The sequence below is a fragment of the Amblyomma mixtum genome, chromosome 2 (genome assembly GCF_055824585.1).
Source record: "Amblyomma mixtum isolate Tamu chromosome 2, ASM5582458v1, whole genome shotgun sequence".
Classification (NCBI taxonomy): domain Eukaryota; kingdom Metazoa; phylum Arthropoda; class Arachnida; order Ixodida; family Ixodidae; genus Amblyomma; species Amblyomma mixtum.
The window spans coordinates 84,749,711-84,772,987 of NC_143013.1; the positions used below are offsets into that span (position 1 = coordinate 84,749,711).

Below are 23,277 nucleotides of genomic sequence, written 5' to 3' on the forward strand. Positions count from 1 at the left end.
TCTGTGTGCAAAATTTCATGACATTCTAGCCACAAATAAAGAGGCCAGTTTTAAGACCCTCGTCCCCCCTTAACTGTACAGCGATTTATGGCGAAACACTTTCACATGGCACACTTACCCTGCTATTCTAAAAATTACAAACTGAAATATACGCATCCAAGCAGTAGTGAAGGTCAGCTAGGATTTCAGTATCCTAGAAGCACAATAGAATTTACGAGCTAAAAATGGCATAGCAATTCCCAAAGAAGAGACCGTCCCATTGCAATTTTTTTGGCCACACAACCAGACACAAGTTCATCGCGAAATCTAAACTTCCTGTGAGACAATGACAAGTGTGTGGGGGCTTGGCTAATCTAAGCCAAACGTTTCCACAGATAGGCAAAAGCAACATTTTCGTGTTTTCACATGCAGGTACTGATTTAGCCAAACCAGCCACATTTAGAAAGCTTGCCCCAGCAAAGTATACAATGCTCGCTTTGCAACTAATTACCACAAATTGTGCACTTACTGTACACCATAGCCCCTTTCTGTCACAGCAAAAAAACACTGCAATTACAACTTGTTTCACTGTATGCACAAAACCACAGTTCTGAACATTTGGCTTTCATTCATGCTTAAAGCTGTTGTTGACCACGTGAGTAGCCAAGTTATGTCTCATTAAATGACGTTCTCAACAGGTGGTGGTGATGGTGACAAAGTATTTAGAAAGGGTAACTGGGAGACCAGTCTTCGTGGGCAGGGTCAACCGCCTAGGACTCCGATACCCTGAGGGCCCGCGCAATCAGCCACTGCTGATCGCCCAGGCTAGAGTTGGATAGAGCATCTTCCCATGAGGAGGTAGGGGGGTGGGGTATATGTGGTTGCCAGGGGGTTTAGGGAACTCCTACACAGAGTGGTATACAGTACAACCTTGCTAATTCGAACTTCAAGGGAGTGGAAAAAAACATCCAAACTATAGACCTTTCCAATAAGGGCGCTAGCACGGTGGAAGCAGCGGCGGAACCGGTTTCTGGCAGTCCAGAGAGGAGGAGTTTCGACAACATCCTCGCCCGATGGAAAGGTCTATACGAATGTTGAATTACCGAATGGCCCCCAAAAACTGCCAAAAACCATTTGTGTGAAAGCAAAATTTACTTTGTGGGAACCTGGGCGACTGTCTCCTTTTAACAAGAAAACTGCGCAACAACGGTAATTTCTCGCAGTTCCATCAAATGTTTCAATTTGTGCACTCTATCGAGAGTGGTGGAAGCAAAACTGCTCCACAATGGTAAAGGTCTTCGCGGCTACATTAAAGGTGCACTGAAGAGGAATCTGAACTCGTCTTTTTGCCATGGGAACTCGATCTACACGTTCCTAGCATTCTCAGAAACTGCGACTTATTGCCCTGTGTGGCCGATTTCCCTAATTAAATCGAATTAACGGCCGGCTCGCGCCTTTTTTTTTTAATTCTGCCTCGTACGGTGGGCGGAGTCGACCAAAGCGGGAAGTGCCTTTCAGCCAGCTCCGTGGAGGCTTTGCTTTCACTTCATTTTGTTTTTTAGGTTTCCGTGAATAAATAGTTTCATTCGCAGATAATATAACCGCAAAATAAGCCCGCAGAAATAAAAATACGCGCGGACTATTTGCTTCTACAGACTACTACGTATTACTCCGCCGATGGCAGAGCGGCAAGCCGCCACGGGACTGGGTGAAAGGCACTCCCCGCGTTGGTCGACTCCGCCCGCCGTACGAGGCAGAATTAAAAAAAAAAAGGCGGGAGCCAGGTGGTAATTCGATTTAATTAGGGAAATCGGCCACACAGGGCAGTAAATCGAAGTTTCTAAGAATGCTCGGAACGTGCAGATCGAGTTCCTGCGGCAAAAAGACGAGTTCTGATTCCTCTTCAGTGCACCTTTAAGTGGCCGAAACGCTAGCACTGGAGCTTCTTCGCATGTGGCGTCGAATTCGAGGAGGCTTCGCCACACAAACAGCGAACAGCACATGACGAGCGCAGAGTACCGGCGCACTGGAAGAATAGAAATACCACGCAGATGAAAGCGAGGGAAGCCCACACTGGCAGCGGAGCGGCAAGGCGCCTTCAAAAAACAAACAAACAAAAAGATCGCCAACAAGGCAATTGTTGCACCAACGAGTGAATAACGAGTTCCCGACGTCTTAGACTTGCATGGGCATTTAGTGTGTTTGTGGCAGCAGTCCGAATTAACAAGGGCCGATTAAACAAGGTCTAACTGCAGCCACGCTGCCCCTCGTACATTTTAGGTTTCGGAATAGAGAGCGGTTTATGGCCCAGCACTGGTTTCTGGGTGATGCCAATAACAAAGCATGTCTCGAAAACTGACTTCAGCGCCATTCCTGGCATGTCCTCAGTCCGCATTAACCGACGCGCACGCAATTTCCCTCCAAATTAACGAGTGTGTGCTGCCATTCACTTATGTATATTTTTAATGAGAGCGAGCATGGAGGCCAAATTATCCTATTTTCTGAATTAACGGGAGCCGAGTTAACCAGGTTTGACTGTAGAGTGGATTCGGTGCTGTTGCGGGATGGGCAGCGGGAGGGGCATTGTGATGAGAAAAAGGCGAGCTTGTGGTGGAGGCTCGGGAAGGAGTTCGTTTGGAGTGGGCACCACGCCATGGCTCCTGATAGGGTTGGGTGGAGTGGTGGAAGTGTTTTTTGCAGAGTCTGAAGTGTTCAAGGATGTGCGAGTAAGTGAGCGGCTCCACCGGTAGTGTGTCGATGTGCGACCACCCGCCGAATGGTGCCCGGCCTGCAAGTTCTCAGGCGTGTGTTCTCCTTGTTAGAAAGGGATGCGTAGCCTGGAGCCCAGACAATGCATCCCGTGTGGAGTGAGCTAGGATCAGGGAGGTCCTTCAGTGTATGTTGCGCATGGGGGGTGAGCAGTCCGGGCGCTTATGACCAGCAGGCGGCCTGGGAGTCGGTGAAGACATGTATCGTGCTTGCATCATCACGCGGGCATAAAACAGCTTGTGTTATGAAAAGGCCGATGGCTTCCTCTTCCATGGAGGGGCTCAAAGCCTAGATGAGAGACGCGGCAGCTTGTGCATGGCCATCCACGTTTGTGACCACTATGCACATGGGTGGCTTGTCAGAGTAGCTGTCGGCACAAGTATAAAGCGTGGATGGATAGTTTCCGAGGCAGTGCGCCAACCACTGCACCCTGGCCCATCTTCTGCCTCCATGATGATCAAGATGCATGTTGCATGGAATTTATGCAACCTGTATCTTTGCACGGAGCATGGGTATCATGGGCACTAGGTCGGGCGGTGCAGAGGGGTTGGATGCCTGTGCAGATTCTTCACAGCTGGACGAAGCTGGCTGGCACGCTGTGCTTCGGTCAGCTCTTCTACTGAATTGTGGATGCCTAGCTGGAGCAGGCACTGTGTTGAGGCATGCGAGGGAAGTCCCGTTGCCATTTTGATTGCCAATCGGAGGAAAGCGTTTAAGCATTGCGTTTCTGCACGGCAGGGCGTGCGGTATGTGAGGCAGCTGACGACGAGTGCTACCCATCAATACTGCTGCAACAAAATATTTGTTCTAACAGCCTTAGCAGCTAAGAAGGCCCCAAGGAAATAAGACTATGCAGGCCAACCACACTTTTTTTTTATTTTTGCATGAATAAAGTTCATTATCTCAAACAAGTAAGCAACGTGTTACAAACCATGGCATACTGTAACGTTAAACAAACCACCAACACATACTGCCCTAGCCACGGAGAGTCATATACCCACCGAGGAATATTGTTCTTGGGGTCGTCGCTGTCATTGGCCAGGCCGCCAAAGAGGAAGGCCTTGTTGCCAATAAGCGTAAAGCTGTGCCCAAGGCGTGGGCACGGAGGCCCCGGAGCACCCCGGGGCGGCCGTGGCTTGAGTCGCTTCCATTCCCACCTGCTGGCCTGCAGCTCGTACAGCTCGTTGGAGTACTTGCCGTACTCCACCATGCCACCAAACACCAGTAGCCGCGTGCCATCGCACACGAAGCCATAAGCCGCACAGCCTGGTGGGATGTCCCCCTTCACTGGCGGCACGAACCACTGGTTGGTAGCTGCATGTACGCACACAACCACAGGTCCAGCATAAGCAAATCTGAAAATTCCAAACAAGGAAGACCACTAGCGTAGCGTGCACCCAGCATGCAAATTTAAGCCCGTTTCAACGGTAGCACTGGGAACCATCAGGACACATTTTGGCACACACGTGAAAAGTGTAACTAGTGCTGTGTGACTTATTCTTGCAGCATACAGGAAAAAAAAATGAAACTGTCTGAACATGTAGTTTAGAGCTGTACATGTGCTTGGGCTGATCCAAAAGCCAAAATCTGGCTCGGCCGAAGGTACAGCCTTTAACAATATACAGCCTAAAGGGAGGGGGGGGGGGGGGGGGTCACTTTTAACCACATTATGGGGCTCCCTAACACCCCTAAAGCAAGCATAACTCACCTTCAAGAGATTTGGAATACTTATAATGCAAAATGAGCCACATTGATATTTTTGATTTAAAAAAATGAAATTGTGCTTCTGAAACCACCGCCATACAGAGAAAAGGACTGTCAACAGGCCAGAGGACTGTCAACAGGCCAGGCCGTGACCATGGCCGCATGTATTGGACATGGGCCACGCCCAGGATCATACTGCAGCCTATGCAAAGCTCTCCTCAAGTTTCCTTCAGCTCCGTGACCTGATGAAACTACTCTTTTCTTGCTGAAATAAGGATTTCACTTTAGGTGTGCATTCATCATCGAGAACTCTTCTCTTATTGCGACATTGGTTACATGCTGAGAAGGTACAGGGTGGAGATGTGGCCTAAGCTAGTTGGTGATCAAACACGACAACGAAAAAAGTAAGAAAATAAAAAACAAAAGTACTTTCAAATGCCACTTCCTTTCAATCATGTGTCTTTTAGCGTGTTATTAATGCCTAAAAAGGGCAGTCTCTCTGCAGGGACGGCAATGTCTAAATGCCTGAAAAAATAACAGCGCATTGCACTGTGCTTCTACTTCCTTCAGTCCAATCCATCTTTGAGCACGCTCTTCACTCACACAGGGAAACTAGCTAAGGGCAGAATTTGTTTGCTGAGCCACAGCAGAAGTCATGAAATATATCACAATTAAAACACAGTATGTATATATGGCCAGCAAGAGTGCTTCGGAGAACCATCTCAGAACACACGAGCATTTTTCTCCCATACATACATGTGTGTGTATGTACGCACATACATTCATACATATATACATACACTTTCAACATGCATACCTACAGCTTTCAGTTATTGGCCAAACTGGTACCCTCAAACAATGGGTTTTGTAGTGATGGGCAGACTACATTCCCTCGAAGAAAAACTATCATACTAGGCAAAACAAACTGCACTTCTAGCAAAACAATTACTGTCAAGTTGTTCCACACCAAGAAGAACCACAGAGCCTCAAAGGCAACGCAGTGACAAAAGCATTTAGCTATCAAGCTTTGCTGCAGAAATGCATCTAAGCAATAGCAGGCAATACCGTCTTTTGAAAGTTTGGATCTGCGCAATGAACGGAACACAAAATAGGAAACAGTATTTCAGAGCATCAGTAGCCGCAAAGCGGCACTAGTCATCACACGATCCGAAATAGAACAGTTTCTTTTCTTTTTTTCTTTTTTCGTACGTTGCAAGCTTGAAACGAGGCAATGATACCTTTATTCCCACAAAACGCAGCAAGGAATACCACAAAACGCAGATAACAGCGCACTGAAAATTATTACCGTTTGGGTCGGGGATCAGTGATCTGAATATTCACGTCTTCTGCTTCAGATCAGCTTCTCAAGGTTGACATCGTGAGCCCCCCGTTTTTCGCTACACGCAACGATCGACATCCGTTGTCAGATACGCCCAACGGGTTAAAGCGTCAGATGACGCAAGAGCTATGAACATTTCGAGCCTAGGATCCAGGGCTACTGCAGATTAATTCCTGCGCTAGATTATGATGCCGCAAATTCAAATTAGGCCTTCTGCCTAAGGCTACCGATAGCCCGAAATTTCCGCGGACTTGCTGGATCGAAATGGCAACACTGTTGCCGCAAGAAAGCGCCGCAAAGAATCCGGCAGCGCGCCAGCAGAGGCGCCGCGTACGATCTGACGCGGCTTAAGCCTAACCTATTGCACCGGAGTGAGCATTCGCGCAAAACAGAAAACATTCAGACAAGTCTACGTCCACGGTGCGAATTATTGAACCAGTGAGGCTCGAATAATTAGTAAAGGAAGTGTCCGCATTAGCAGCACGTGAAAAGTTATGAAGAAATCCATCGCTGCGAAAATAACTCCAGAAAAGCGGGACTTCCGTCAACTATCGCGCGCACTGTACCCGCCATGGTAGCGAACATACTACAAACAGACGCCATCTTGGGAGAAGTTCTCAGGACCGCCGAACTCAAAAAGCTCGCAACTATCTTTTTCAGCGCAGATCATAAAGACAACGTGAAGCAACAAAGACCGCCGCATCGCTGCCGCCGTCGAGCTCTTCTGACAGCGTTGCGCTCGGTGCATACAACGAAAACTGCAGTTCAAGTTCTCTCATGACACTCATAGGGCGCCGCCATATTGGATGAGACGCCGAGAGCGCGCTATGATCAGCGGCAGATTGGTCACCGGAGTGCAAAGAAGTGTCACGTAAGGTGCAAAATAGATGCCCATGCACCCATGACCAGCATGCAATAAAATAAGCGACAGCAGAATAAATTCCAGCTCAAAAGAACCTACTCCTGCACTCATAGACAATACAGGGCGCCATGTTAGAGAGCAGCGCCGAAGCCGAGCCCGCCAAAGTTCTTACATGTGTTGTAGACGTGAAGTTCATCCACTATCCCTTCGTTGCCGCCGCCGAATACAATCATTAAATCTTTGATAGCAACAGCTCTGTGGCCATGACGAGGTCGTGGCGCTGGTCCTGTTGTATTTGTAACCCGCTTCCACTTCAATATGGGTGCCGCCATCTTGATTCATACCCACAATGCTTGTGTAGAAACCGAAGATGCCCGGATGATAAACAACATTCAATACCAGTGCAGAAAGCTGCATTTAAACACTTTCCTTCAAAGGTTAAAGATATTAAAAAAATGAAAAATCTTTTTTAATAATGGAAGCAATTTATATTCGTTTCATCATGCGATCCTTGCAAGGTTACAACATCAAGTTTTTAGCCACTCCTGAGTGTGCTAGGATGAAAATGCGCGCCTGTGCAGGGCGGCTGCGGCAGCACACCCTAGTAGCAGAGCAACGGCGGTAACAGCTGACGGGTAATAAAAAAAAATAATAATAATATCGCAGGTAACATTTTGCTGGCTGCTCCAGGCGGCAACTGCATTAACGTCCTTTCCGTGTGCATGCCGAGTCTAGGTGCTTTACGAGAGGGCTCTCGCGGGAAATATTAGGTTATCGTAGAAAGGCGCGCGTTACGCCCACTCTTTTTGCAGAGCCGCCACAAACTGCTGCTCTTCACGGTTGTATCTGACACCTGCGAAGCAGCACTAGGCAGTTCGTAACACAAACTTTTTTGCAGTGCTGGGGTAGGAAAGGAAATTGTCTACATGTGATATGTACTTGAATCACGCGGCGTCTGTATCATTTTTCGTTTTTCGCTACATGTGCCAAATGCTGAAAAAGGCGGGGCGTAATGTTACAGCTACGTTTTTCGTTACTGTAATGTAGTTGTGTTCCGCCTTCCGCAAAACCCTGGAGCAATGAGAAATGCAGCGATCAAATCCAAACAAGTAAGCGCATGTGAATACTGTATGTGATGCACTTCGGCTGCATAAGAGCCGCACTCGTTTGAATCGCCGCTAGAACCGCACAGACGCGCGCGCGCAAAAAAAAAAATAAAGGCTGCTGGACGCCACCTGTGCTTACTGTTAGTCTTGTACTTGCCGCTTTTGGCTATGTGTACGACGGGGCCACGTAGGGTTTTTTTTTTTTTTTTTTTGCGTTAGTGCGAGTATGTACAGAGCGTTTTGGCGCACATCATGGGTTACTTGACATGCACCTTTGTCAAAATGAACGTCGCACGCTAGAACATGATTAAATGCGGCTTTTCCCTGAGTTACACACCAGGTTCCTTCTTAGCTATCTTTCAGCACGACAGAATGAGCCACAATGTTCACTTACATAGTAAGAAACAAGAAACACTATAACCTGTGCACTTCAAAGTCGACTGTTCAACTAGACGCACATTTGGCGATTTGCCTGAAGTGCCGTGATCGAGCGTTCTATTGCATAGCATGCCTCTGCTGTACTATAATCAGAGACACCTCTTGATAACGACGAAAAAGCTACTAGCGCGAAACACCTCCACCAGCGCGCTCTTCAGAGGCGCTCACGAGCCAACCAGGAAGCCGAAGGCTCGCGCTCGTTGCCTTCCCTTTCCAGCAGAAAAAAAAAAAAAAATGTACAGAGTATTGTATGCCATGTTATGGTATATGTGTCAAATAAAATACAACATAGGCATGCTTACTATCACTACCGCTTGATAAACGCGCACGCGCGCTGTTAGTTTTGCTACGAAAGAAAACGTTTACCAGAACGGTCCAGCGCCGCCGCGGTGGCTCAGTGGTTATGGTGCTCGGCTGCTGACCCGAAAGACGCGGGTTTGATCCCGGCCGCGGCGGTTGAATTTCTTTGGAGGAGAAATTCTAGAGGCCCGTGTACTGTGCGATGTCAGTGCACGTTAAAGAACCACAGGTGGTCGAAATTTCCGGAGCCCTCCACTACGGCGTCTCTCATAGCCTTAGTCGCTTTGGGACGTTAAACCCCATAAAACCAAAACCAAACCAGAACGGTCCTACTTCAACAGGCGATCGGACTTGACTCGAGTAGAGCCGAGATGCACCCCCCAAAAATGCTTTTTCTGATGGAAGATCAGCGAGGATCAGTTAGCTCGGGCTTTTTAACCCAATAGCTATGGCTACCACAGACCAGGAATCTAGTCCTAGTGCGCCGCATGTAGCGCCACGTCACTGCGCATGCGCGCGTTTCGGAGGCCCCGCGCATGCGTACGGCCTGGTAGGCCCTGTGCTGTGACAAGACATTAGGCTGCTGTGTTAATATACATAATTCAGCTTCCTTGGAGTGGCCCAACACTGCATTATTACTACTAGAGCTATTTCTATATATTTTGGTATAATATTTGCGACAGTATATTAGCACAAAACCTGAAAAGCAAACAGACTACATCAGTGTGGTAAAGACAGTGTTTATTACAAAACTGAATGGCACGTGTGTATCGAACTGCATGGCATTTTTTACAAGTGAGGCCCACCTGCAAGGCAAAGCATACTTTTTGACTAGCTTTTGATGACCAGCTTGGCTTGGGCAAAGGCAGGGGACGAAGCCTCGTGGACCTCCTTCAGCTGTGCAATAACAAGCAAAAACAGAGGACACAAGAGCTTGCATAAATGAGGAGATACAGCAAAGTAGACCCAACAGACACTCACTATTTTGCACACTTTCAAAGGTGCACTGATGTCCAAGGTCACGAGGCTAAGCTAGAATTTGGCATTCTACTTCTAACCCTTCCTTAGAATTCTGCATTAGGCAGATTCCATCATCATCGTCATCAGCCTGACTATGCCCACTGCTGGGCAAAGGCCTCTCCCAAGTCTCTCCAATTAACCCTATCCTTTGCCAGTTGCGGCCACCGTATCCCCGCAAACTTCTTAATCTCATCCGCCCATCTAACTTTCGGCCGCCCCCTGCTATGCTTGCCTTCTCTTGGAATCCACTCCATTACCTTTAAGGAACAGCAGTTATCTTGCCTTCGCATTACATGCTCTGCCCAAGCCCATTTCATCCTCCTGATTTCGACTAAGATGTCATTAACCCGCGTTTGTTCCCTCACTCACTCCACTCTCTTCCGACCTTATAACGTTACACCTACCGTCTTGCTTTCCATAGCTCGCTGCATAGTCCTTAACTTAAACTGAACCCTCTTTGTTAGCCTCCATGTTCCTGCCCCATAGGTAAGTACCGGTAAGATACAGCTGTTGTATACTTTTCTCTTGAGGAATATTGGTAAACTGGCATTCATGATCTGAGACGAGCTATATGTGCTCCACCCCATTCTTATTCTAGTTATTTCCCTCTCATGATCCGGATCAGTGATCACTACCATCCTTGAGTAGACATGTTCTCTCACTACTTCCAGCACCTCACCACCAATTACAAACTGCTGTTCCCTTGCTAGACTGCTGAACGTTACTTTTTTCTGCATGTTAATTTTTAGCCCCACTGTTCTGCTCTGCCTGTCTAACTCATTGATTATGCTTTGCAGTTCATGTCCTGAGTGACTTAGCAAGGCTATGTGATCAGCAATTTGAAGATTACTTAGGTACTCCTCATTAGCTCTTATCCCCAACTATTGCCATTTAAGGCCCCGGAATACCTCCTGTGAACAGGCAGTGAATAGCATTGGCGAGATCATGTCTGCCTGCCTGACACCTTTAATTATTGGAATTTTATTGCTGACTTTATGGAGGACTATGGTAGCTTTGCAATCGTTATAGATATCTTCCAATATTTTCACGTAACTCTTCTACACACTCAATCTGCAATGACTGCATGACAGCTGAGGTTTCCACTCAGTCAAATGCTTTCTCGTAATCAATGAAGGCTATATACAGGGGTTGGTTATATTCTGCGCACTTCTCTATCACCTGATTGATAGCGTGAATATGGTCTATTGTCAAGTATCCTTTACGAAAGCCTGCCTAATCATTTGGTTGATTGAAGTCTAAGATTGTCCTGGCTCTATTAGCGATTACCTTAGTAAAAACCTTTTAGGCAAAGGACAGTAAGCTGATCGGTCTGTAATTCTTCAAGTCCTTGACATCTCCTTTCTTATGAATTAAGATAATGTTAGCGTTCTTCCAAGCTTCTGGCACGCTTGAGGTCACAAGGCAGATTCCACGTCATACCAAAGAACGCTTGATGCAAAAGTGAATTCGCCAAGCATGCAGGCTAGAAGAAACCAGCTACCTACTCGCTAGCTTTGAATGAGCAAGTCTTTGCCTCTTCTAGTCATTCACATGTTTGCTTTGCCAATTCCCAAAAGTTTCAATTTAACTGCAATTCACCACAATCACTGAGAATTTCAAACTCACTTTTAAAGGGACTATGCAATAAATTAATGGAGGTTACGTGAAGCAGACGAGAGATATACATTCCATCACTCGTCACCCAAGCACAAGAATTTTTGAGCCAGCATCACTAACAACGAAGTTATAGACGATTAAAAATTATGCTCCACCTCTCCCCTCTCAACTCGTACATGCAGCGCACCAGAAAAAATAAAGAAAACAGCTCTGGGACTGTCCGTTTGCGACTTCCGGTTGTCACACCAAGCACCCCAGCAGCAGCATCGGCAGCACCTCTCTGGTCTCTCTTCGCCTTCCTAGATTGCGGCGCGCGTCGGATTTCTTTGCTTGTCACTGCGACAAAGGCACTGCGAGTGGCTTCTGAACTCCCCAAAAGAAAGAGGCGGCAGAGGTAAACTGAAACCATATGCGCGAAGGCAATGCCCTGGCTTGCGCTTGCCCGAGGGGGTCGCGCAACGGCTCGAGCAGATGATTTTGTGCCCGTGACGTCGTGGCTGCCGTGGCTCCAGCGAATGACAACGTGTGGTGGCCTGCCGACGTCACGGGACTAGCGACATCCATTTTCCCGATTTTAGTTTCAAAATCGGTCACTACAAAAACACCAATTGGCCCGCGAATTTTAAAAAACACGGTTTTTAAAAATTCATAATAAATTGCCGGCTCAGCTCCGAAGACTCATACTTGGTGTGAATGCTTCTTAGCATCATTTCTAAGCACTGAAAACATTTAGTACAAGCGACTTTTAATTCATTGCATAGTCCCTTTAAGATTCTAAGAAAGGTTGTGCAGCAAGAGAAGTCGGCAATTTTCACTGCACTCCAAGCAATGCAATCAGGACAGATACATATGCCAGCCCCTTCTGAACGTAGCAGCTTCAAAAACAGCATATCTGCGAACAAAATGCTTCTGCTGAACGACTACATGCTTAAGGTGGGAACTGAAACCACGATGTCCACAAATTGCCTACTTGCAGTGAGCTTGTCATGCACCAGCAGGGAGGAGACAGCAACCCCATTTTTTTGTCAGGCTCAAAAACCTGTGCTTACAAGCACATCCATGGTGGCACTGCAGCGGCGATCATATTGACTATTTGGCAGCACATAACTGATAATGCACCTCATACAAAACTATAGCTATGCCATCGTAGGTTTTGTTCCCACTAGCCTCTGGCTTGCGTTTTGCTGCACCTTTATGTATGTGTACAAAAGCACGCCAGCCACAGTGGCCACGATGCCAATGGCCTGCTCAAAGTGAATGGGGTCCTGGAAGACAATGAAGCCGCCTGCGAGCACCAGCATGAACTTCATGTGGCCCACCACGTTGTAGCTGTTGCCAAGTGGTCAAGGAACACAACGGAAACCTACGAGCTGTCTGCCACTGGACCAAGAAACATACCATGGCTTTTGATTCTCTCAAGCACCATACTGTAATGCCTGTCATCTCTCCATTTACGAAATGTACTGTGACACTCTTGGCACCTCCCAATGCTATCCAAGAAACTTGGTCAAAGTGTCAGATTCAAGCTGACTGCTCTCTGCTCATCTTGAATCTGCACTGCGCAACATACACAAACAAGCAATGTTAAAGGAGTATAGACACCTAATTTTGGTGGCATGTTTTATTCTCTACAATGATGCAGAAGACACTACTATACATGAATCACCATGTGGTATTCGCCTATGGCTGCTAAATAATTTGTAATTGAATTTTTCTGTCATGCTGTTTGTTTCGGTTTTGGTTTCAACAATCGAACGATGGCTGTGACGTCAAAGTGTGGATATACATTATGTGAGGCATGGAAAAACGTCGATATGACCATTGCTTTATCGTTTTAATTCACTACAGTGCTGAAGCCGGCACTTCTTAAGAGCCGGAATGACAATGACCTTAGAAGCAGCGATTATATTGCAGTTTTTTACATGCTTCACGTGACCTCTCATCACACTTTGACGTCACAGTCGTCGGTCGGCTGTTGAAACTGAAACAGCATGAAAAAGAAATTCGATTATAAATTATTTAGCGGTCGTAGGAGAATACCACATGGTGATGCATGCATAATGCCTTATGTACCATTAAAAACCACAAAACACGCATCCAGAATTTAGGTGCCTATACTCCTTTAACCAGAAGGACTAGTGCCAGCTGCTAATTGTCTTTATTCATTCAACCACAAAAAATTTATAGCAAGCCATCATCACATGACACCACATGCTTTGCAAAATTGTGCAAGACTGCCTGTGTGTTTTCATATGACAATAGCTTCCCATAAATTTGTGCACGGTCGAATGATTCAACCAATCCCAGCCCCTGTCATTTGGGTTCTCTGTCTTGATGTGCTTTGTGTCATGCAGTCATGTTAAATTAAGAAGCCAACTATTTCACGCTATGAAAACTAGAGCTACATCTCATTATCACTTCGTGACCCTTCTCTGTGCACTAAACCTGGCACCCCCCACCCCTCAAAGAAAAACAAGCATGCGTGACCTGAATTCTTAGGTTTCACTTCATAATACAAAAAGGCCAATCAGGCCAGTTCCCAAGCGCACAATTACGTTGTAATCAAGTTCTCGCATGTCACTTGGGAATAGACAGGCTGAGCTCAAGTGTTTGCTCCAACAAACGCAACAACCGCCAAGGATACGTGACTGCTGAGGTGTTGCCTATGATCCAGTAGATGGAGAGATTCACCAAGAAGGCCACCACACCTGTCAGAAGCACCAGCATCTGAAACAAGAGCCAACGCTTCAGCCGGGGTTGAGAGCTGTGAAACATGAGCACTGTTGATGCCCCAACTCCAACCTTTTTTCTCTACACTTGGTTCTCCCTTCCCTTCTGCTGACACACAACTCGTCCTGCTCTGAACACAACAAATCATTATGCACTGACGCACTTGAAAAAATGCTTACAGCATACACTATGTGTACCCCTAAAGAATACCAAGTTACTAACCTGCAAAGCTTTGGCGCATCCTATTCTTAAAGGTGCACTAAAGAGGAATCTGAAATCGTATTTTTACCCCGGGAACTCGATCTACACCCTTCGAGCATTCTTAGAAACTACGAGCTATTGTCCTGAGCGGCTGATTTCCCTATCAAATCGAATTAAACGTCCCGGCTCCTGCGCTTTTTTTTAACTCGCCTCCGAAAAGAGGAGGAGTTAGCCAACATGTCGAATTCTTTACAGCCAGTCGCGTGGCGGCTCCGGTATCACTTTTACTTTGTTTTGTTTTTTAGCTTTCTGTGTATAAACAGTTTCAGCCGCAGACTACATACCCGCAAATTAGGCCTGCAGAAATAAAAATATGCGTGGACTCCTGGCTTTCGCCGATCCCTACATATCACTCCGCCGATGGCAGAGCGGCGAGCCACCATGCGGCCGGCTGAAAGGCACTCCATGCGTTGGCCGACTCCTCCTCTTTACGGAGATGAGTTCAAAAAAAAAAAAAGGCTGAAGCCAAGACGTTTAAAGGGACACTGAGGAGAGCACTATTAATATTTTTTTTATAGTAAAATCCGATAGTTCGGCATGTCATGGCTTTGTTGCCACTTGGCCGGCAGCGAAAGATGCCTTCATTCCTAAGAAATTTGGATTCGAAGTTGAAAAAGTTTTTCCCGCCGCTCAGATTCAAACTTGGGATTCGCCTATGACGACACAGGACTAAGAGACGTGAAACATGACATGCGCATGACGTAACGCAGACTCCGTGATTTCTGGCTGCCAGCAGTGCGGCCTAGCAGCAGCCGAAAAGAAAGCTACCGCCGGCCGCACGTTGAAGGCATCTATCGGCTATTGCGGCCGTCGCTACAGTCGCTTCGATTACGTTTGCACTGGCGTTTTGCCAGCGTTACGATGGATCTCGTTCTCGAAGTCGTCAACGAAGTTCTCGCAAATAGACACCTTTAGCATACCGTGTACCTTGTTACCGCTAGCGGAATACCGGGAGCCCGCCTACCGCCGGAAAACAGGCGCTGATTTGTCCCAATGCTTCAGGAGCGTGTGTAGCTGCCGGGCACGTGGCGCCATCTGGCGACGTCAAGGAGATTTGCGCATGCATTGGCTCTGCCTCAGTGATTCATGGCTTCTCGGTTCCTGGTGTTGCTAGAACCATTCGTTCTAGCAACACTGTTTTGTCCTATGACCTCATCACGCTTGTACTTGCGAGTTTGGCCTGTGGCGGCGATACCTGTATTTTGGTTCTTGCTCTTTTCTACATTACAAGAGCTATGTTGTCAGTATGAGTGGCGTTTTTGTAATCAGGAGCTGGTATTCTGTCGATACAAGCCAACTTCAATTTCTCCTCAGTGTCCCTTTAACTCGATTTGATAGGAAAATCAGCCGCACAGGACAATAATTCGAAGTTTCTAAGAATGCTCAGAGAGTGCATGTTGAGTTCCCGTGGTAAAAAGACGAGCTCAGAATCCTCTTTGGTGCACCTATAGCATACCAAGTACAGCACGAAGCTATACTTTCAAACATGGACATGAAAAACGACAGTGATAAGCTTGAAATAATCAAAAAGTGAGCAAATCGCTACACCTTCTGCAGTTTTGACAGAGGTTTTTCACCCTCACCCTGCCTACCTCTTGTCAGATTAATCACACTTTGAATCCAGTGGCGCAGTGAATGACTCCAATATTTAGTACCATAGACTACTCTTTGAGCTGCATTGCACTGCATGGCTACATCAGGCTTGGCCTGGAACTCTGAAAAAAAGCCACCACGACCTAAGCCTTTCTTCATTCTTCAATTGTACCGATACACCAGAGCACAGTTGCTTTCCTATGACATTGGACATTGGTATTTCTTTCCTGGTGTTTTTCTTTTTTGCCATTGAGGACATCCTCAGATATCATTTGATTCTGTAACTATTTTTGGTTTGGTTTGGTTTCTGGGGTTTAACGTCCCTACGCGACTCAGGCTAAGAGAGACACCGTAGTGAAGGGCTTCGGAAATTCTGACCGTCTGGGGTTCTTTACCATGCACTGACATCACACAGTACACAATTTTTCATTTTTCTCATCATTCTTTTTTTTCTTCTTTGGTTCAAGCAATTGGACTTTCAACAGCGCTTAATCCTACAAGGGTGCCAGATGGGATAGGATTAGATAGGATAGGAAATAACTGAATTGCCTCAGAGATACTTGCTGCACTGGCATTCCAAGAAGATCTGCATGCTACTTCCACCTGATATCTTGTCCCTGAGGTCACACCAGTCCTCAAATTGCGGACCATGGTGGTTGCACACTATTACACTAGTTTTTCAAACAAACATCAACTTCATCGCTAGCGCATAAAAAAGTACAGGCAGCAAATTTTCATAGTGTATTTTTGCCTGTGCTCAGTACCTGATGTATAATTGAATTTTTTCTTCCGTGTAGTCTCGGTTTTGGATTCAGCAGTCAAAAGATGGTTGAGACATCACAAGTGAGCACCAGATCATATGAGGCATACAAAAATTGCCGCAACTGCTGCAGTACCACTTGCTGTCATTTAGGCTTCTGCAGCAGTTTAGCACAAGAGTTTAAATGAATTAAAATGACAAAGTATGCGTATAGTGCAGTTTTCGCATGCCTCAAATGACCTCATACTCACCTGCGATGTCAGAACCATCGTCTGGCAACTGAAACTGAAACTACAGAGGAAAAAAAAGATGAATCAGTACAAATTATTAATTGAGAACTAACAAATCCTATGTGGTGATCCATGTTTACTTATCTCGTCCGCATTATTCCAGGGGAAAAACACAGTCCGAAAAATTTGGGCGAGGACATACTGAAGTTGACCTGTGCCAATAGACTGCTGCATTTTAATGACAAACAGGTTCCTTTAACTGAAAACAGAGTTTTTATAAGCGAGAAAAGACCAGCAAGTGAAATACTGGCATCGTGTGATGTCAGTGCATGGTAAAGAACCCCAGACGGTCAGAATTTCCGAAGCCCTTCACTACGGTGTCTCTCTTAGCCTGAGTCGCGTAGGGACGTTAAACCCCAGAAACCAAACCAAACCAAAAATAGTTACAGAATCAAATGATATCTGAGGATGTCCTCAATGGCAAACAAACTGCAGTGACGTCGAGAGCGAATTTTTTTTTACACAGATCTCTGAAGCTATGCTACACCGCCATTCAGTTTCAAAGAGTGATCATGGAGTTTGTTTGTTTATCGGGGTTTAACGTCCCAAAGTGACTCAGGCTATGAGGGACGTAGTGAAGTGCTTTGGAAATTTCAACCACCTGGGGTTCTTTAACGTGCACTGACATCGCACGGTGCACGGGCCTCTAGAATTCCGCCTCCATCGAAATTCAGCCGCTGAGGCCGGGATCGAACGTGCGTCTTTCAGGCCAGCAGCCGAGCGCCGTAACCACTGAGCCATCACGGCGGGTTGATCACGGAGTTCTTTAGGGTCTTGATGTCATAGGTTCAAATTGATTTGCGAGAGAAAAAAAAAAGAGGTCAATTTCTAAATCCAATTTTCTTAGCAATAAAGGCATTTTATGCAGCCAAAGAAAGATCAATACAGCCGCAGAGAACCAGAAAAAAGCTATTTTTACTAAGAAAAATAATTATGCTGAGTTGTCCTCGGCGTCCTTTCAAAGAATGAAAGTCACAAGCGCTTGAATTAAACATCACTGGAGAAAGCTGCCAAGCTTTGGACGAAGGCAAAGCACTGTCAGCAGTGAACATACCAGGTGCAGCCGACTCCAAGACTGGTACAGGAACCCACCGGGGGCCCAGGGAGGCTCAATCAATGGCACCAGCACCATTAACATCAGTGCCGACAGCGGCGCTTGGTAGAACAGCAGCTGCATGGAGTTCACCTGGAACTCTTTCTGCTTTTCACCGACCCACTGCACAAGAAAAGGACGCGCTCATCGCTGACACGGCTGTACTCGCAAGGTAAAAAGAGTTTTATACCTTCGTCGGCTGTTACTTTATTTTATTAGGTGATGGAATTGAAAGATGCTGCCTTCAAACACAAGTTTTGAATGTCCTTTATCCAGTACCAGATCACTTATCAAACGAGCATCATGAGCAGCAATGCACAAACTCCACCGGCTCATTGTCTCTGCATGCAATCATGGAGGAATAAAGGCAGCTGTCGACTTCATAGGACCTGCAAGCGCATAAATTTTCCATACCCTTATATTCACACAGACAGCCTAAAAATAGACCACCGGTTGTACTTTCTGCATATCACGTGTCATGCCAATGTCTTCTTTTCAATTTCACCTATATTAGCCTCAACTTACATTTGGTAACTTCCATGCCATTTTATTTTCAACCTCTTACTGATATTACACCCACCATTTTCCATTCCAGTGCTCGGTGCACTGTTTTCAACCTGACACAAAGTTTTTACATTAGTCTTTCTAGATTTTGTGAACTTCTAAGCTGCATACTTCAGAATAGGTGCTTTGAGGACAGCACACAGAGGAAAGGGACTAACAAATGCAGAGTGATTTGTCACTTCTTTCTGTGTTCAAAGCATTGTTTACTGCCTGTTTCTCTGACCATAAACCGACCAGACCTACCTACCCTGTTCTTGAGTACTTTCAAAATGTATCACTTATGTAGAGTTTTTGCCGAAAGTAACTAAGCTGTATGGCTTACTTTTCAGTTATCAAAGTGAAACACTTACGGCACCCTTCAATCTCTAAATCTCTGTACAGTAAGGAGAACTCTCGTCCTCACCTTTCAAGGTCTTCTTATCATTAGGGAAGCGGTAAGGGCTCCACTTAATGGCTGAGTAGCAAACCATGCAGCCTGGTTACTTTTGGAGCGACACCAAGTGCGTGCCACCACCCGTTCTTATCCATATTCTGATGTCTTTTCTGATGGTTACAATCCACACTAATTACTTGACCAAGATAGGTGCCCTCCTTAAATACTCCCCATTCCTCACTACCAATCACAAATTGTTACTGCTTTACCAAACTTTACATAAGTGTTGACCTGGCTCCTCATGTTGCACTTTACCCTAATAGCGTCACTGGCTACTGGTAGGATGACGAGGGCAAGGTGCTGAACACACATGCAACCACGTGCACATGGTGTTGTCACAGGAGCTATTCTGACATGTACCACTCCATAAAATACATGATTTGCTGTTCCACCATTAGGAGCAGGATTAAAGAAAGTTGGGCTAGTAGGTGCTTTTGATTACCTGGCTGAAACACGGTAACAAGAACTAAAAAACATACACTGGCGTGTGTACCGTCAGTATCTTTTCGTTCTCCCTTGTATTTTCTCGCACTAATTTACCATGTTTCAACCATTAAAAAGTCCTGCAGGACTGATGTGAAACCAGCTTAAAAATTACAAAAAGGGTCTTTTACCTCAGCTATATTATGCAAGCCTACTATTGCACTTTGAATGTCCCAGTTCCCCCATTTGTTGTATTTCATCCCCAAAGTGGCTTGCCAGGATAGAAAGTTTAAGCCATGGAGCCAAAGCGGTCAATGCTGTCCAAGCTGTTCAAAAAGCTTTCGGCCAGGCCTCTTCGAAACATTTCTTTCTTGCGGAATAAACTTAACTTCAACTCAAAACTTACTGAATGTTACTCATTCTCTAAAGCAAGTTTCAGAGGCCCAAAGTGGCAGTGAAGCAATTTCACTCTACTGCAAAATGAACAACACTACAATTCTCTCCGTTCCTGTAATGCACATGCATGGCTCAAGGCAAGTTGAAACCTTGGAAACTGTCACCAGACAAGACTGGTTTGGTTTCGTTTGGTTTTATGGGGTTTAACGTCCCAAAGCGACTCAGACTATGAGAGACGCCGTAGTGGAGGGCTCCGGAAATTTCGACCACCTGGGGTTTTTTAACGTGCACTGACATCGCACAGTACACTGGCCTCTAGAATTTCGCCTCCAAAAAAATTCGACCGCCACGGCCGGGATCGAACCCGCGTCTTTCAGGTCAGCAGCCAAGCACCATAACCACTGAGCCACCACGGCGGCTAACTAGACAAGACCATTCACAAAGAAATGAAAGGGCCTCAACTGCAGCCACACACCCTGGAGGCTACTTCTGACATTCAAAGTTACACGAGCAGCACAGGCACAGCAAGGAAGGGAGGGCCATAAGACAATGTAGCACGTACCACTTGGTAAAGGGAGGTTATGAATACCCCCGCCAGTGCATAACCAGTGCCTAACAGGTTGAACCGGATGTCGTAGTAGGTGCTCAGGTACACGCCCAGTGTTAGTGGTATCTGCAACACATTCATTCAAGCCCAGTATGTCACATGCAACCAAATCTGCACATAAAAAAAGACCAAAAAAAAACAAGAAAGCTTTCGAAAAAGGCAAGTCGAAGTACACTCTGCAGCCCCTCAACACACAACTGTGACCGCACAGCCTCGACTTAGCCTCTTGAACAGCACAGGTGAATAGTGTCGCACGCAGCTAAGACACAATCCCCGCCCACACAAGACGGGTATGTTCAACAAACAGGAAGGAACTGAGCATCACTGCTATGGAAATAAAGAAAACTACTCAGAAAAAACCGAATACTAAAACACAAGCTGTCACAGTCTAGACAGTTAAGAAGCACTACTCAGCAAATGCTGCTTCACAGTATGCCCTAGTTTCTACCAATTATTTAACTAATTTTCTTTACTAACTACGACTGACCCACCTAGAGTTGGTGGAGGCCACTAGGCCCCGTTTATGTAAGCATCCACCTTGCATGCGGGAGGTGCAGGGTTTAATCTTTAGCACTATTAGATACTCACCGTTGATACAATAGGTACAAGCTTTCGCCTGGCCAGGTAAGTGACTTATCTGGGGTGAAATGCTTGAAAAATGGGTTTCTGACCCAATCTCGAGTAGTGCGAAGAAGGGGCCACAATAGGCTTTACCGCACAAAACAGATTTCGGTCCCTTGCGGATAGATTTTCCTTCAAGGAAGGGAGGGATGAGGTGTTGACTAGCATAGTGAAGCTTTTCACTTCAAAAAGCACAGTAACTGCCCAGGCTTGTCAGTGGCATCAATGTATCAAGCGCCCATGCTAATGACATCGTGCTGCGAGGCTCTTCTGCATTTAAAATGATCGCAGTGACATAGAATGAATGTTGTTGCAGCATACAAACAAAAGTGGATGTTTCACAGGCGCAAAAGTACTGCACAGTAGATGACAATGTGCGGAGTAAAATATTTATAATAAATGAGATAAAATATATCTGATTTTGTCCAAGCTTTGCAGTGCAACTGCTATTTCCATATTGTTCACAAAACAGTGTGCAAAAAATAAAGCATTTTTCACCCCACACGAAAACGAGCGCTTATAGTGAATTCCTGCCTGCTACAAAATATGACCCAATAACGCTCGAATCATGGAACCTTTGCTGAATAACTTGATTTGTATCCCAATTTCAACTAAAAAAAATATTGCCCAATTTTTACCCGCCGAATTCCTGAAAAAAAATAAAGCCCAAAAATGAAGGGCCCTAAATATAAATACAGAAACAGGTCCAGTCTTTACATCCCTGATCACAACTGTTGACCAAGAGAGAAAAAAAAAACGAGATTCCAGGACCGTCGCAGCAGCTGCTCACAGGTAACCTTTGCAAAAATCGAGATACAGGCTTGCGTATTGCTCTAGCTTCACTGGGATGTCATCAACAAATTATATTTGAACAAAACCTTATCCCCTACTGCCAATTCGTGGCTGTCTACTAAAACTCACCACAGCCATACAGGACAAAATTTTCAACGGCGGTAGCAATGCGATGCCATAGAGCTGAAGGAGAATTGTCGATGATTCGCAAGGCTATTTTGAAAATGGGTACACTTTTGAAGAAAAGCGCCGGTATCTGCTAAAAGCGTGCCAAAATGCAGCGAACAATCAAGCCTAGTCATGGGGGTATGAATTTATGGAAGCACTGCCCCTCACAGTGCACACTGCATTCAGTAAGCTCATGTTAAGTTTACTAAAAGTATGCTGCAGTACACTGTTTTGCTCACCCGGCGCATTCAAAGGCCCCCCTAGAATGCGAGTGCCAACTCTTGAGAGCCCTGATTACACAGAGTTGAAAAATATATTATTTCAGTGCTTACAGTTGCAGAAAATAATTACTTTAAGCCCTCTGCATTTTTCAATAAAAGTAGAGGAAACAAAGTACGGTTACTCGCAGATTGTGCGGCTGACGAGTCATCTTCCCGAGCGTCCGGTGCAATCCCACCGCTTTAGGTTCGCGCACGTCTACGGTGCTTGTGTGCAAATAAAGGAAACGGCATCGCTCGCAATACACACGTACTGTATACATTAACCGGCAACGCTTTTCTGTCCTCAAAGTCAAATAACTGCTACATTAAAAGTTGCAAGACTTCAAACGCAGTAACTGTGCGGAATACCAGCAGTACCTGAAACAACCTGTCTTTGCGCAATAACATTTTCAGTAGATTCGCTACCAACCAAGGTGAGTTTGATGCCCAGCGAGAAGGTTTTGTTGTACCAGTAGTTCTGGATGACCATGATGGTTGGCATGGTGAGCGTCTTGATGATTTGGTACGTGCCCACCGTGTTGTGACCGAGAGACAGGTTGGTTAGAACCACGAAGCCGCAGAACGACATCGCCAGTGGCAGCATTTGTTGCAGTGGAAGGTGCTTCACTTGGAACACGTTGAAGGCTCGGCATACGAGCAGTCCCACGAAAGTCATCACGAAGTGATACATAGTCATTGTAACGTTGGGAAAGTTGACGTACACATACACCCATTTGTTCAGGATCACGATGAGGATCGAAAGGATAACGTTCCACGACAAGCATAGCGCCGTGAAGCCGTTGCTGGGAGTTCTTCCCGGACCATCCTTCCCGTCTAGCGACATCGTTGGACTCAAGGATGCGGCGCTTCCGTATTTCAACCATCAAAAACGAACGCCGATCGCCTTACAGTCATTGCTCAAAGCATTCCCGCTTGCAGAACAGAGTATGGACAGAGAGAACACAACCGCGCCGCCTCGACGTTCTACAGATCAATGGAACACAGAACGCCGCCAGAGCTGACAGAGCATTGACAGAGCGACAGATAAACGAGCCAAGGGCTACGGGACGATTGGCTCTGACTTCTATTGTAAAGTAACTTTTTTTATTTTTATCTCGCCAAATCGTTCTCATTAAACAAGAAAATCTCAAA

The 23,277-nt window shown here is 46.0% G+C and overlaps 2 protein-coding genes across 11 annotated transcripts in view; both read right to left on the reverse strand.

Moving 5' to 3' along the window:
• The window catches only part of Hcf (Host cell factor), a 65,783-nt gene extending 57,088 nt beyond the window's left edge, over positions 1–8,695 (reverse strand). For 3 of the 9 annotated variants that reach the window (XM_089572080.1, XM_089572082.1, XM_089572085.1), the window contains exons 1-2: positions 6,826–7,017; positions 3,750–4,062 (exon numbers count right to left, since the gene is read on the reverse strand). In XM_089572080.1, coding sequence (XP_089428206.1) covers positions 3,750–4,062; positions 6,826–6,985 — 473 coding nt within the window. In that variant the 5' untranslated portion in view covers positions 6,986–7,017. Of the gene's footprint in view, positions 1–3,749; positions 4,063–5,758; positions 6,732–6,825; positions 7,018–8,563 lie in introns of those variants that run through there. The other 6 variants (XM_089572084.1, XM_089572079.1, XM_089572087.1 and 3 more) reach the window with 5 other exon arrangements.
• A 526-nt stretch (positions 8,696–9,221) lies between these two features.
• Positions 9,222–23,194, reverse strand: LOC149359976 (solute carrier family 35 member E3-like). Of its 2 annotated transcripts, none has more exons than XM_089572095.1 (6): positions 22,556–23,194; positions 20,240–20,350; positions 17,823–17,984; positions 13,779–13,861; positions 12,298–12,463; positions 9,222–9,394 (listed from the first exon to the last, which is right to left on the reverse strand). In XM_089572095.1, the coding sequence occupies exons 1-6, from the start codon at positions 22,967–22,969 to the stop codon at positions 9,329–9,331; spliced, it is 1,002 nt and encodes a 333-aa protein (XP_089428221.1). In that variant the 5' UTR covers positions 22,970–23,194; the 3' UTR covers positions 9,222–9,328. The 2 variants fall into 2 exon arrangements, with proteins under 2 accessions (XP_089428221.1, XP_089428220.1); XM_089572094.1 differs by having other exon boundaries at positions 12,325–12,463; positions 22,556–23,189.
• Positions 23,195–23,277: the final 83 nt, after the last annotated feature.

Bases quoted from the DNA above. Each gene is read 5' to 3' on its own strand.
- LOC149359976 (XM_089572095.1), bottom strand. From the start codon at position 22,969: ATGTCGCTAGACGGGAAGGATGGTCCGGGAAGAACTCCCAGCAACGGC. The intron at 17,985-20,239 runs GTACGTGCTACA...TTTCTTGTGCAG, and splicing joins TAACCTCCCTTTACCAAGTG to TGGGTCGGTGAAAAGCAGAA. The intron at 13,862-17,822 runs GTATGTTCACTG...CTCTTGTTTCAG, and splicing joins CTTGGAGTCGGCTGCACCTG to ATGCTGGTGCTTCTGACAGG.